Source organism: Molossus molossus, unplaced genomic scaffold, assembly GCF_014108415.1.
Source record: "Molossus molossus isolate mMolMol1 unplaced genomic scaffold, mMolMol1.p scaffold_m16_p_14, whole genome shotgun sequence".
NCBI lineage: Eukaryota > Metazoa > Chordata > Mammalia > Chiroptera > Molossidae > Molossus > Molossus molossus.
The window spans coordinates 52,709,232-52,723,051 of NW_023425349.1; the positions used below are offsets into that span (position 1 = coordinate 52,709,232).

The window sequence follows — 13,820 nt, forward strand, 5'->3', positions numbered from 1 at the left end:
TGTGCAGAGTAGTCCAGTGTTGGCCCCAGCATGCCGATGGGGAGACAGGGTCAGTCAAAACTGAAAGTCTCCTGTTCTAACTTATTCCATACGGAGCTATGAAATTTGGAAATGCAGATTATAGTAGAGGACTGAAAAATGTCATAAAGTCCACGCCACCCTCACAGCATGAGAAATAGAGAGACGGGTCCTGTGTGTCCCCCTGTTTGCTGCACGTCCAGATGTCACTGCCGCAGTCCACATGGAGAGACAGGTGTACAGGACGCCCGGGAATAATGAACACATGCCACCTCAACACCTTTGGGGACTGGATCCTCATCCTGAGGCAAAGTATAAATCAAGTCATAAATACATCATGCAGTGTTCTCTAAGGAAACCAAAATGCCAGCATTTGTATTTTTAAACTATCTACCATAAATGAAAAGGGTAGTTAGCTATTACTATTTTCTATAAGTTATAGAATTTCATTACTATAACTTCCTACTGAAATAATTTTTTTCCACTGTTCCAGTCTTCAGATATCTCCTTTTCTTTTTTAAACCATCCTCCTAATGTCTCACCTACCCTCCCCATGCAGTGGTGGTGGGAAGGAGATGCTAGAGAAGGACTCCCCAGTTCTCTCTATCTGGCTCATGGCAAGTCCGCCAGCGCTGCCAGGTACAGCTGTGCAGATCCCGAATGTGACCAACCAGGGATGAGGGCGCCCAACTCCAGCCTGTTCTCTCCTCACCAAGCCCTGCGACCCTGCAGGGATTACTGCATCTAGTAGAAAGGGCCCTTTTCTCTTTGCCCAAAGGGGCGTCCACTTGTCAAATCATGTACCATTAGTGCTGAATCAGGCCCAAGAGGTGTCTTTTTCTAAATAGTATAAACATGTGGACAGTGAAGGTCCTGATCATCCCAGTGACCAGGCCCATGCCTTTGGAAGGAAAAGAACCATGACCAGGGATCTTTAACTGAGGGCAAAACAATGTGACTTTGTCCAAAATTGTAGACCTCTAGGCAATAAGGCAGGGTGGACAGGGCCCTGGATTTCCAGTCTCACAAATCTGTGGCCCTTGGTCACTAATACCATCCCTTAAGGCCTCATTTTTACCCTTTGTAAACACTTCTTTTGCATCTGTGTGGTCAGGCTAGTTATAGGACTCAGCATTCCTTTTATTTTTTTTTTTCTTTATTGATTTTAGAGAGAGAGGAAGGGAGGAGAGAGAGATAGAAACATCGATGAGAGAGAACATTGATTGGCTGCCTCCTGCATGCCCCCCACTGGGGATTGGGCCCACATCTTGGTCATGTGCCCTTATCGGCAATCGAACCGGTGACCTCTTGGTGCACGGGTCGATGCTCAACCAGTGAGCCACACCGTCCGGGTTAGAACTCAGCATTCTTAATTTACAAAATATAGCTGTATGAGAATGGAACATCCTGTTGGGCTGATGAAGGTTGATTTGATACACCCATATATCACTGTTAATGTGGTCCTTTCTATATTGGTGAACAGGTCATCTTCGGAAAATCCAGTGGGCCTGAATTTCTGCAAGAAGTGTACACAGCCATCACATACCATAATAAGTAAGTATATTTCAGGGTTCTAACATAGGCCAAGATTATATCAGCATCTGCTGGCTTTTCTGAGTCCCCTAGGTGATTTCCTTCCAATGGTTGTTTATAATTCAGGGACTCAGGGACAGAGGAAACTCATGCTAGTTCCGTGATTGGAGATGCACAATGTTTGCCATTAACTAAGACTGCGAGAAGAACATATCGTCAAGAACCTCATATCGTTTTGATTTCTCTGGAGCCTTCTATTCTAGTATGATACAGAGAGGTTTTATGGTGTTAAATAAAGAAACACATTTCTTAACTGGCTTTGAGATACTGGGGGGCCCAGAAGCAAAACCCGACTGCCCTTTTTCTCTCTCCTCGTCTTCTATACACCACTCCACACCCGTGCCACCACCTTGTTTAAGAAAATTTAAGTTGACCAAAGGGGAAATGGAACACTCATTATTATGTGGGTAAATTGAGTTGTATAATAACGTCTGGATTACAGGTAGGAGAGGGAAATCTGTACAGGGTCATACAGACTTGGGTTTGATCTTGGCCTGATAACCTTGGCCCATTTAAATCTTCCTCTGAACCCACGTTCCTGGGTTGGGATAAGGAGCAAATAAATAATGCACAGGAAGCCCTCGGTCAAGTACCTGGGACTTTGTAATTCAGTAAAATCGGGTTCCTTTTCCTCCTCATCGTTTGGTTCTCCCAAATCCTTTGATGTGCCTGTCTGTTCTTGGGGTAGGGATTTTTCAAAAGGAGGTCATAGCAGGACACCGAACCTCATCCCCTTTTCAAATTAAGTGGTTGGATTTTTCCACTGTGTGCGGAAATCCTCCACACCCACCCTAAAGTCTTTAGTTTCTGAGTGCTCTTATGTAAGTGAAGTGTATCCAGTGACATGTGCTGGGTCTCAAGGACCTCCACCTTAGGAGCAGAATAATGTAAAATGAAAAGCAAAACACCAAAGCAGACGAACTCTGAGGAGTAAAGGGTCTGTTGCATTACAATTTATAGTCAGAGAAGTTGTCATTCTTGCTAAAGTTATATGTGTATCATGTGCTTTTGAAACAGGTCTCCAGACTTCTATGAAGAAGTGAAAATTAAGCTCCCTGCCAAGCTCACAGTAAATCACCACCTCCTGTTCACCTTCTATCACATCAGCTGTCAGCAGAAGCAAGGTGCCTCCATAGAGAGTCTCCTGGGGTATTCAGTGAGTCATTTTCAACTTACCGATTCACACTGCAGTTCTTGGTGCCTCCAAGGTCCCTGCAGAGATAAACAACTAAATTCTATTCAATTGCTTTTTTCCTGTCACAAGTAACAGAATGTGCCAAACCAGATTATAGCAAAGAGCAGAGATGACTTGACTTAGGAAATGACAGATTTCAGAAATGGAAAGCTAGTGGGAGATAGATATTAAAAGAACACACATTTATTTTTTTTAAAAAGCATTGCGACATCAAAATTACAACTACAGAAAAACCATCATTCAGAACCTCCTGAAATCCAGCCGAATGGAAGTTTTACAATTAGGGATTTAAAGAAGCCACATCGAGACTGGTAGGAGGCACGGAGATGCAAAATGAGCTGGTCCCACACCCACATGTGGCAGATACAAATGGGAAGGGATATCTCGGCTGTGGAAGTCCCCCTGAGGAGCCAGAGGTCCCAGCTGCAAACTAGTTCCCTCAGCCCAGGGTTCAGTGCCAGAAAGAAAAGTCCTGGTGGCTTCTGGGTGTAAAAGCCAACAGGGACTGTGGCTGAGTGAGATGGAGGGCTCCTGGAGTCCCTGACATTCCTCTTACAGGGCCCATGCAGGGAATTACTCGGACTCAGTCCCTCTGGGCTCCAGCAATTGGGCAACAGCTCAAAAAGCACCAGGGACATTCAGGGCAAGAGCTGGAGGGACATCTCTTTCCCAGACCTAAGTGCTAGCAGAGACCATTACTCCTTTTCTGAGCCCTCCCCACTCAGAAGTGGCAGGTTGGCGCCATATCTGAATCTCCATCAATCTAGCTGTCACTGTTCACCCTCCGCACCGATTCCGTTGTCAGATCCTCCCCACCCAACTTGCAGACTCATCCAAGTTGTTTCCAGTGGCTTTTCCATACAAATGGCCTCTCCTGTCCTAGCCAGTTGCTCAGTGGGTAGAGCATCAGCCCAAATACTGAAGGGTCTCAGGTTTGATTCCTAGTCAAGAGCATATACCTGGGTTGCAGGTTTGATCCCCAGCCCCAGTTGGCATTGTGCACGAGGCAACCCATCGATGTGTCTCTTTAATATCAATGTTTCTCTTTCTTTCCCTCCCTCCTTTCCACTCTAAAAAAATGAGTGGAAAAATATCCTTGGGTGAAGATTAAAAAACAAACAAAAAAATAATAACCTCTCTTGGCTCATGCTTTATATTTTCCTAAAATCTCTCAAACAAGCAGCATATGGCCTCAGCATGCCTCGTACCTCTTGCTAAGTGGTCCCAGGCGTAGCACTAGCAACAGCTAGCCTTGATTCACAGCTTGGCCTAGCCGGGGTACCTCTAAGCCAGTGCAAGTAGCAGCCATCTGCAGTTCCCTTTGTAGCTCATGCCAGGTGGCCCTGGGCAGAACACAGGCAGTAGCTGACCTTGGCCAGTAAATCCCAGGAGGCCTCAAAACTAGCACTTGGTGGACAACCTCAGACCATGTCAAAGCACCACCCAACCACTCCCACAAGCTACACACTCAAAGACTCAGCAGGCCCCAGAGAGCTGCTTGAAGTAAGTCCTGCTTTGTGAGATGAGCCCCTGCATAGCTGCTCTTCCATGGTGGTTGGTGGTCACAGCCAGTCCTTGCATCCTGGTTGGCCTGAGTGTAAATCCCTCCCATTGATGTGCAAACAGCAATTGAGACTCAACTACAAGAGGAGGGTATATAACAGTCCACATATTGGGAGCATACCTTAAGTGCCTAGCTTGGGTGATCAGGGAGGCTGTGCCACTGAATCCTACAGGACACCTGCTACGTAAGGCCACTCTACCAAGCCCAGGAGACATAGCAGCTCTACCTAATACATAGAAACAAACACAGAGAGGCTGCCAAAATGAGGACACAAAGAAACATGTCCCAAATGAAATAACAGAACAAAACTTCAGAAAAATAACTAAACAAAATGGAAGCAAGCAATCTACTAAATGCAGAGTTCATAACACTGTTTATAAGGCTGCTCAATGAACTGAGTGAGAACCCCAACAGCATAAAAAAGACATGGAAACCATAAAAAGAACCAGTCAGAAATGAAGGATACACTAACTGAAATGATGAATAATTTACAGGGATCAACAGTAGAGTATATGAAGCCAACAATCAAATCAGTGATTTGGAATATAAGAAAGCAAAAAATACCCAATCAGAACAACAAAAAGAAAAAAAATGATTTTAAAAAATGAGGATAATATAAGGTGCCTCTGGGAGAACTTCAAGCATACCAACGTTCGCATCATTGGGGTGCCAAAAGGAGAAGAGAGAGAGCAAGAAATTGGAAACCTATTTGAAAAAGTAATGACAGAAAACTTTCCTAACCTGGTGAAGGAAATGGACATATCAGTCCAGGAAGCACAGAGAGTTCCAAACAAGATGAACCCAAAGAGGCCCACACCAAGACACATGATAATTAAAATGCAAAAGGTTTATACAAAGAAAGATCTTAAAAGCAGCAAGAGAAAAGCAGTTAGTTGCCTACAAGGGAGCTCCCATAAGATTGTCAGTTGATTTCTCAAAAGAAACTTTGCAGGCCAGAAGTGATTGGCAAGAAATACTCAAAGTGATGAAAAGTAAGGACCTACAGCCTAGATTACTCTACCCAGCAATGCTTTCATTTAGAATTGAAGGACAGATAGAACTTCCTGGACAAGAAAAAACTAAAGGAGTTCACTACCACCAAATCAGCATTACATGAAATGTTAAAGAGTCTTCTTAAAGAAGAAGGAGAAAAAAGATTAAAAGTATGAACATTAAAATGGCAATAAGTACATATCTATCAGCAATTGGATCTAAAAAACAAAATAAAAGAACAAGCGGAACAGATACAGATTCATAGATATGGAGAACATTTTGAAGGTTGCCAGATGGGAGGGAGGTTGGGGGAATGGGTGAAAAAGGTGAAGAAATTAAGAAGTACAAATTGGTTGTTACAGAATAGTCATTGGGATGTAAAGTACAGCATAGGGAATATAGTCAATAATATCATAATAATTATGTATGATGTCAGATGGGTACGAGATTTATCAGGATGATCATTTGGTAACTGATATAATGTCTAATCACTGGGGTGTACACCCAAAATTAATATAATATTGTATGTCAACTGTAATTGAAAAATAAAAAATTATTTAAATAATTTTTTTAAAGTTAAAAGAAATAAAACCTATGAATTCAGTGATATTTCAAAGTGTGTTAGGCATTGGCCATTGAGATACAGGGCATGTTGTATTGTGATATTTACAGTTTTAGTGTCCATTCTCAAGTTTTTTGTGTCTCTAAAGCTATCGTTTGAATATATCATTTTTTTCATTACAGAGGGTTGTTTGATATAAAAATGTATCATTGGAATATATATACTATATAATTATATATTTGTTTACCATGCATTTAGAATAAATACTAGTATTAAAAACAATTTTTTAAGCATTGCAATATCTATAACTTCCAAGTTTTATATCTATGCTTCACATGTAGGGTGTACAAAAATAGGTTTACAATTCGTATGGAAAATAATGCAATAATAAATAAATAATACAAGAAGAAGCTTTTTCATGTACTTGCAACTGTAAACCTACTTTTGCTCACCCTTATATAAAACTAGCTCTTTTTTTCTCTAAGAAGAAAAAAATAGTTATTTCTTTAAAATATATAAAATATAAAAGTTAACATAAATATTGATGTTGTTCAAACACACACAAACATTGGCTTTAAAGAAAAATGCTACTACTTTGGCTCTGAAAGCAGTAAATCATTGATATTACCATCTCAGGAGCTCTCACAGAATTTAAAATGCAAAGAACTTGGCAGAAATTACAGCCAAAAAGAGTCCTGGTCGATATCTAATCATTGTTTAGTTGCATTTGATTATTGTGAGCTAGACAAATTGCCAGAATTATACGTAGTAATAAATTCCACTTTATTCTTTACATCATCTGTTTCAGTGGCTGCCAATTCTCTTAAATGAACGTCTTCAAACTGGATCCTACTGTCTCCCAGTTGCCTTGGAAAAGCTGCCACCCAACTACTCCATGCATTCTGCAGAGGTAATCAGCAAGCTGGCATCAGCTGTTTCTGGTCCAGCCATGGTCTTGGGCCCCCTTCCCAGATCCACTTCCCTGTCCCTTAAACAGGATTGAGGATGCTCAGCATGTTTTTGGGCACAGTCCTCTCTCAACATACGGTGTTTTCTGAGAACACATGGTTCTGATAGGATGGGAAAAACAAATGGCCATGAAAACGCTTTCAGTTAGACATCACCAATTCAGAACGTTTAGTAAGTGCAGCCTGTGCCAAAGGCAGCATTACCTTGCGTTACCTACAAAAAGGGATTCGCAGAAAAATGTATTATGAAAGGGGAGGCAAACAGAGCCCACTTGGATAACAGCTGCTCTCGGCACGGATCCTTATAAATGTTCCCAGGCTAGATTCCTTCAGTTTCTCCTGAGTCAACCGTCACTGTCCTCAGATGGACAGGGGGGGTTATTCCTTTGCCAATGCCAGTAGTCCTTCCCTCCTCCGGTGTCCTGCACTGCCTGTCGCCCATCCACTCTGCTCCAGTACACCCTTTCCAAGGGAGCCCAGTGGACTCTCCATTCTGACCACACCAGCTCCAGCTCTCATATTCTCAGTCTGGTTGCTGTAAGTTTATTTCAATAGTATTATTTTGAAGATAACCCCAGACATCATAGCACTTTATTTATATCTATTTTAGTATGTATCTTCAAACATATAGGCTCTTTTTATTTAACCATCACAATAAAATTAATAATTCTTTAATGTCTTCAAACATCCAATCAATAATCAAATTTCCAATTATCTCATTAATGTCTCTTTTTTTTTTTGTACTTTATAGAGTGGAAGGAAGGGAGGGAGGGTGGGAGGGAGGGAGGGGGAGAGAGAGAGAGAGAGAGAGAGAGAGAGAGAGAGAGAGAGAAACATCAATGTGAGAGAGACACACTGACTGGTTGTCTCCTGCACAACCCCAATCAGGGCCAGGGATCGAACCTGCAACCCAGGTATGAGTCCTTGAATGGGAATTGAACCCAAGACCTTTTGTCTGTGGGCCAATCCTCTAACTGTTGAGCCAAACCAGCCAGGGAACATTAATGTCATATTTTTATTTATAGTTATTTGTTTTAATCAGGAACCAAATAAGGTTCATATATTGCTATTGGTTGACTTGTCTTTTAAGACTCTTTTAATCTGTAGATCCCCCTTCATCTCTTTTGGGGTTGTGCATTTGTAATTTTCAAGTTGAAGAATTTCCCAGATATTTTTATTTAGTTCCAACCTTACTAGTCAATTTTCTTTCCTACTCTGACTACCCATCCATTATCCCCAGGCTATTCTGTTTTTCTCCAGAGAAAACAGCTTTCTTTGCCCTGGGCCACAGGCATGACCCTGGCTTTAGACCAAAGCTGCCCTCCTCAGACCCACCTGAGATCAACCTGAGTATGTTCACAGACTTTCCCTGAATAGTCTTGATGGTGGACACACAGTCAGTCCCTTCTTATGCCCTCAAAACCACCTTTTCATCATGCACATTCTAATTTCCTAGAACCTGCAATCATCTTTTTAAAGCTGCGGGACAAACCTGGGTTTTAGAGACAAATTTTGATCCAAAATCCAGATTCTGCCACTCCCTGGCCGTGTGAACGTGGGTGACTTGCTTATCCTCTCTGCGTCTCAAGGGTGAAACCTGGCCCATACTTACCCCTAAGGTTGCTGTGGACCTTAAATGAAATAACGCATATCAAGCAACATACTCTATGCAGAAGGAAATATGATTTGCTTTCTCCTTCTTGCACTAAGTTATCTTTATAGATATACCCGCAGCCTCTCCTAATACCCTTGGTTCTCAACCTTCCTAATGCCGCGACCCTTTAATACAGATCCTCATGTTGTGGTGACCCCCAACCATAAAATTATTTTTGTTGCTACATTATAACTGTAATTTTGCTACTGTTATATCTTAGGCAACCCCTGTGAAAGGGTCATTCGACCCCCAAAGGGGTCGCGACCCGCAGGTTGAGAACCGCTGCTTAGACCTATACTGTCCAATATAGTTGCCACTAGCCACCTGTGGCTATTAAAATGTGGCTTCTCCAAGTGAGAATGTGCTGTAAGTATAAAATACAAATCTAGCCCTGGCTGGTTTGGCTCAGCGGTTAGAGCGTCGGCCTGCGGTCCCGAGAGACCCGGGTTCGGTTCCCGCTAAGGGCATGTACCTCGGTTGCAGTTTGTCCCCGGCCCTGGTTGGTCGTGCGGGTGGCAGCCACTCGATGTGTTCCTTTCACATCGATGTTTCTCTCTCTCTCTCTCTGTTCCTCTCTCTCCCTCCCACTCTATCTGTGCAAAAAATGGAAAAATGTCCTCGGGTGAGGAAAAAAATAAATAAATAAAAATAAAATACAAATCTAATTTCAAAGACTTAGTGGAGAAAAAAAGAATGTAAAATATATCCTTCAAAATTTTTATATTGATTACATATTGAAATAATACTCTTTAGGCTATATTGGGTATATATTCAATAATGTATAATTAAATATAATAAACAATCTTTAGGCTATAGATATTAAAATTACTATCACACATCCTTTTTATTTTTTTAATGTTGCTACGAGAAGATTTTAAATGATGTGTGGCTCACAGTATATTTTTTAGTGGACAGTGCTGCTTAGATCGTGGATGGCAGACTCCAGTGTCCCCAGGAGTTGGCAGTCATTAATGATCTGTCCATGTTGGAGATTGCTCGCCGAAGGTCACAGCTGCTCCTCCACGCCACAGATCAGTGCCATTCTGGGATGCAAGCCCAATGTCTTCATATCTTCTAGTTCTCAACAGAAGTTAGAAAAATAGACTTTCATGTGACATTTTCTGACTTTCAAATGTTGGCAATTAGTTCAAAAAAGTTTCTAACACTGAGCCACACAGAACTTGTCTGTGGGATGGATCCAGCTTTGACCCCAGTTTGTGACCCTGTCTTAGATATTTCCGGAATTACCCACCCTGTCCACACCTCTTACCCTTGCACCTGCAGCATGCTTCCTGCCATTCAAGTACAAGAGATGCAAAATGCACACTCACGTGCCTGTGTCAGGCTAGGCCCTTCTCCCCCACGCTGTCTGATGTCTCTTGAGGAAGATAATTGCATAGGAATTTAAGGCAAGAAATAGCCTCTTAGGACTATGCAGATATATGATACATAAATGGTATAAAAGAGTCATTTAAACTAATAAAATCAGGAGCCTAGCAGATCTTCTCCTTAGAAACATTTTTTTGTTGTTGTTGTTAAAAGGGAAAGTAATTGCAGGCACTCAGAAGCATTAAAATGTTACATTGTGTAAAGATACTCTTCACTTTGTCCGGACATTCCTGATTAATGGGGAAATCACCGAGGTATTACTTTATTTCAAGTCTTCCAATTGAGGATTTATCAATGCTGGATGGGAGCTCAAACACCGATCACTGGGTTCAAACCCCTCCTTTCAGCCTGAGAGAGTTTAATTGACTTGTCAAAGTAAAAGTAACAAGTTCAGTGCAGAACTGAACTTGAACCCAGGTGCTCTCACTTCAAGGCCAGTTCTATTCGTTTTTCTGGGGAGTTTTATATTTATATAACCCTGACATTTACAGTCAAATTGCTTCTCTGTGCTTGTTAGTAATCAGAAAAGAGGATAAAATTGCTAATCTTTTTTTTTTTCCCTTTAACACAGAAAGTCCCTTTACAGAATCCTCCCATTAAGTGGGCTGAAGGACATAAGGGAGTATTTAATATTGAAGTGCAAGCTGTCTCTTCTGTTCACACCCAGGTAAGGAACATCAAGGTCCACATCGGAGCCAGAAGGCCGACGATGAAGATAGGGGTGCAGCAGAGGACCTGCTAAGGACAGTCTAGTAAAAGACCAATGAAAATTTTTGTGCATGGATAAACCAAAAGTAACCTTTAGCTCTTTATGGGGATGTTACAAGCTTGTTCAGGTTTAATTTTTGTTTAAGTGGGAAGACCTGATGAAAAAGTTGAACACCTGAATGAAGGAACCCAGTCCCCCACTGTTAATTATAGGAGGAGACTTCACATGGAGCCTCTAGCTCATTTCCCTCTGCAATTCTGCCATTTTGCCAGCCTTTCCCCCATCTACGTCCCCTCCTTTCCTGCCACTGCTGGGGTTTGGCGCCTGTGTAGACCCCTTTTGGGCCGTGTGTGCTTACCTGATGCGCTTGCCTCTGCTTACAGAATATGTCAGAATCCCAATTATTTCCTCTTCGGTTCATCATTATTTAGAGGTTCTGCTTTGTGCACACCACTCTACAGAGCGGTTCATAACTTTGGTCTGACACACCCATGTCTTAGAACGTCTGGTCTAAAACACAGGATAAGAGGTTCTGCCTGTAAGGAGCTATTTGATTGTGTTTACAAACCCACTGGTGAACCTTGATGGGATAAGACCCATGAGGCCTGCTGTCTGCCTTCCTAGGACAACCACCTGGAGAAGTTCTTCACTCTCTGCCACTCTTTGGAGAGCCAGGTGACCTTCCCCATCCGCGTGCTGGACCAGAAGATCAGCGAGACGACGCTGGAGCATGAGCTGAAGCTCAGCATCATCTGCCTCAACTCCTCCCGCCTGGAGCCCCTCGTGCTCTTCCTGCACCTGGTGCTGGACAAGCTCTTCCAGCTGTCCGTGCAGCCCATGGTCATCGCCGGCCAGACAGGTGGGAGGCTGGAAGGAGGGGGGCGCGGGGAGGGGAGCAGTGTTAGGAAACACGGTTTTCCAGAAATCCCAGCATCTGGGACAGGGTGATCTTCCTTTCTGTTGATGGTGTGAGTCCAAGGGAGGCCCAGTCCAGTGCCATTTTTTACTCTCCCTGGATGTTAAAAGAGAAATTAAGACCGGATGCTTAAAATCGTAGTTTTTAAAATAAACGTATTGAATGATTAGAGGCTCTTTTAAATTCCATTCCTAGTAGTTGATGGAATTCTTATATTTCTAAGATTTTTTTTTTCCAATGAGGAAATATAATGTTTCAAAAGAACAAGATAACTCATATTAAATGGAAGGAAATCGAAATGCAATGTGATCACTTTTGTACATTGAGATGTAACATCCATACCATAAATTCACTTAGGTGTACAATTCCATGGTTTTTAACGTATTTGCAAGGTTGTGCAATTCTCGCTACTATCCAATTCTAGAACATTCTCATCAGCCACAAAAGAAATCCTTACTTCTTAGCAGTCACCCCCCATCTCCCCCTCCCCTCAGCCCCTGGCAACCACTTATCTACCTTCTGACTTACAGTATATTTTAAATGCTTGCTTTTAACGAATTAACATCAAATACAGTGTGTGAACCTTCCAATGGCAATAATGTCATGTAAGACATGGGTCCCGTGGTCTCCTGACTCCTGCGGGGCAGACTGGCTGCTACAGGGCATTTCTGTGACACTTCAGCTGGGCTTACGCTGTCCTGTGCTGGTGCGTCAGGCAGATGTCCTCTGGGCACCACTGTGCTCCCAGTGCTGTGCTAGCAGCTTCTCAGTAATAATCGAGAGCATATCTGACCTCGGAGGCCTTACTATCGTGAAGAGCAGCAGCACAGGCCAAGAACCCGCAAAAGGGCACAGCCAAGTATGGGGGGAGAGGAGGCCTTAAAACATCCATGTGGGAGGGTGAAGGAGGCCCCCAGGAAGAAGATGGTGTTTGAAACGACCCTGAAGGAGGGGGTAGAGAGAAAGGAGCCAAAATGGGGACAGTGAAATGAGAGTGGCAAAAGCAGAGAACTAGAAAAGCAGAGGAAAGAAGTAAAGAGCACAGGGGCTATGGAATACGAGTAAATGGGGGCGGGGGGGGGGGGGTGCTTGCTGACTCGTAAGCCAAGGAAGAGCATGTCTCCTTAATCCCTTGGTTGGCACCTTATCCTGGGATGTATCTTTTGTGGTCCCACAGATAAGACATCCTGTGTTGTAGGCTGCATTTTATACCTGTGGCTGTCACCTCTCCAGCTAGATTCCTGCAGAGCAGTGACCTCTACCCTCCTAGATGTCTTTCTGTGTCCCCACATATATGGCACATTGCTTTGTAAATTTCAGCTATATAATATAGACTATGTACTCGACAAAATGTTCATTCATATATTTTGAGCCTCTTCTCCATAGCAAGTTGCCACCTTGTCATGGGGACAACTGGGTGTCGGGACAGGCAGAATAAATAGAGGCATTTAGACTACAGCCATTTATTTAGACCTGTCTATGTCAGGCACTATGGCTGAAACAGCGGAGAGACAAGAAAGTGTAAGACATGCACTTTTCTCGGGAGGGCTTCCAGCCTGCTCAGAAAGACAGGATTGACCACCAGAAACAGCCCAAGAACCTTGTGACATGGTGTCACCTCAGACCTGAGTGGCATCAAAGGCTGTGTGGAGAAGGGGGTTGTGCTGAGCAGTGAAGGGTTGGTGTGACTTTGTGGTGGGAGCAAGAAGAGCTTTCTAGGTGAGGACAGCAGTGTCAGCGAAATCGCAGGGATGAGAAATAGCAGAGAGTTGATGGGAATTATGCAATCAGTGCCTCATTTTAAGGGAAGTTGAGTTTGAGCAGAAAAGGGTCCAAGGCTGGATAAGTAGAGTGGAGTCAAACTGTGGAGGGAGGGGAGCCGGATCCAGAACGAGAGAGTGGATATGGAAAGCCAATCCTCTGCAGAGGTCCACTATGGGGAATGACATCACGTATATACATTTTTACATTAATCTGTACACGAAGATGCAACAGTGCGTGTCCAACCATAGTGTGCACGAGAACCACCTGGGCATCCGGTGACGCTGCCGATTCTGGCTTAGTGGGTCTGGGGAGGAGCCTGACGTTCTGCATTGCGAGCAGGCTCCCAGGTGATGCTGATGCCATCAGTGCTGACCCCGCTGCGTAGCACCAGTTCACATCTTGGTTTAGACAGGGAAGGATGTCTGGGCAGTGTCATATCTTTGTCATGAAAAGCCACAGTGCTGGGGGAGGAGGAAAATGAGGGAGGGAGTGTGA

General features: G+C 43.3%; 1 protein-coding gene across 3 annotated transcripts in view; it reads left to right on the top strand.

Moving 5' to 3' along the window:
- Positions 1-13,820, top strand: part of DOCK8 (dedicator of cytokinesis 8) — a 209,001-nt gene that overhangs the window by 129,773 nt on the left and 65,408 nt on the right. For all 3 annotated transcript variants that reach the window (XM_036261842.1, XM_036261841.1, XM_036261840.1), the window contains 5 exons: positions 1,502-1,572; positions 2,629-2,767; positions 6,734-6,835; positions 10,508-10,603; positions 11,270-11,504. In XM_036261842.1, coding sequence (XP_036117735.1) covers positions 1,502-1,572; positions 2,629-2,767; positions 6,734-6,835; positions 10,508-10,603; positions 11,270-11,504 — 643 coding nt within the window. The remainder of the gene's footprint in view (positions 1-1,501; positions 1,573-2,628; positions 2,768-6,733; positions 6,836-10,507; positions 10,604-11,269; positions 11,505-13,820) is intronic.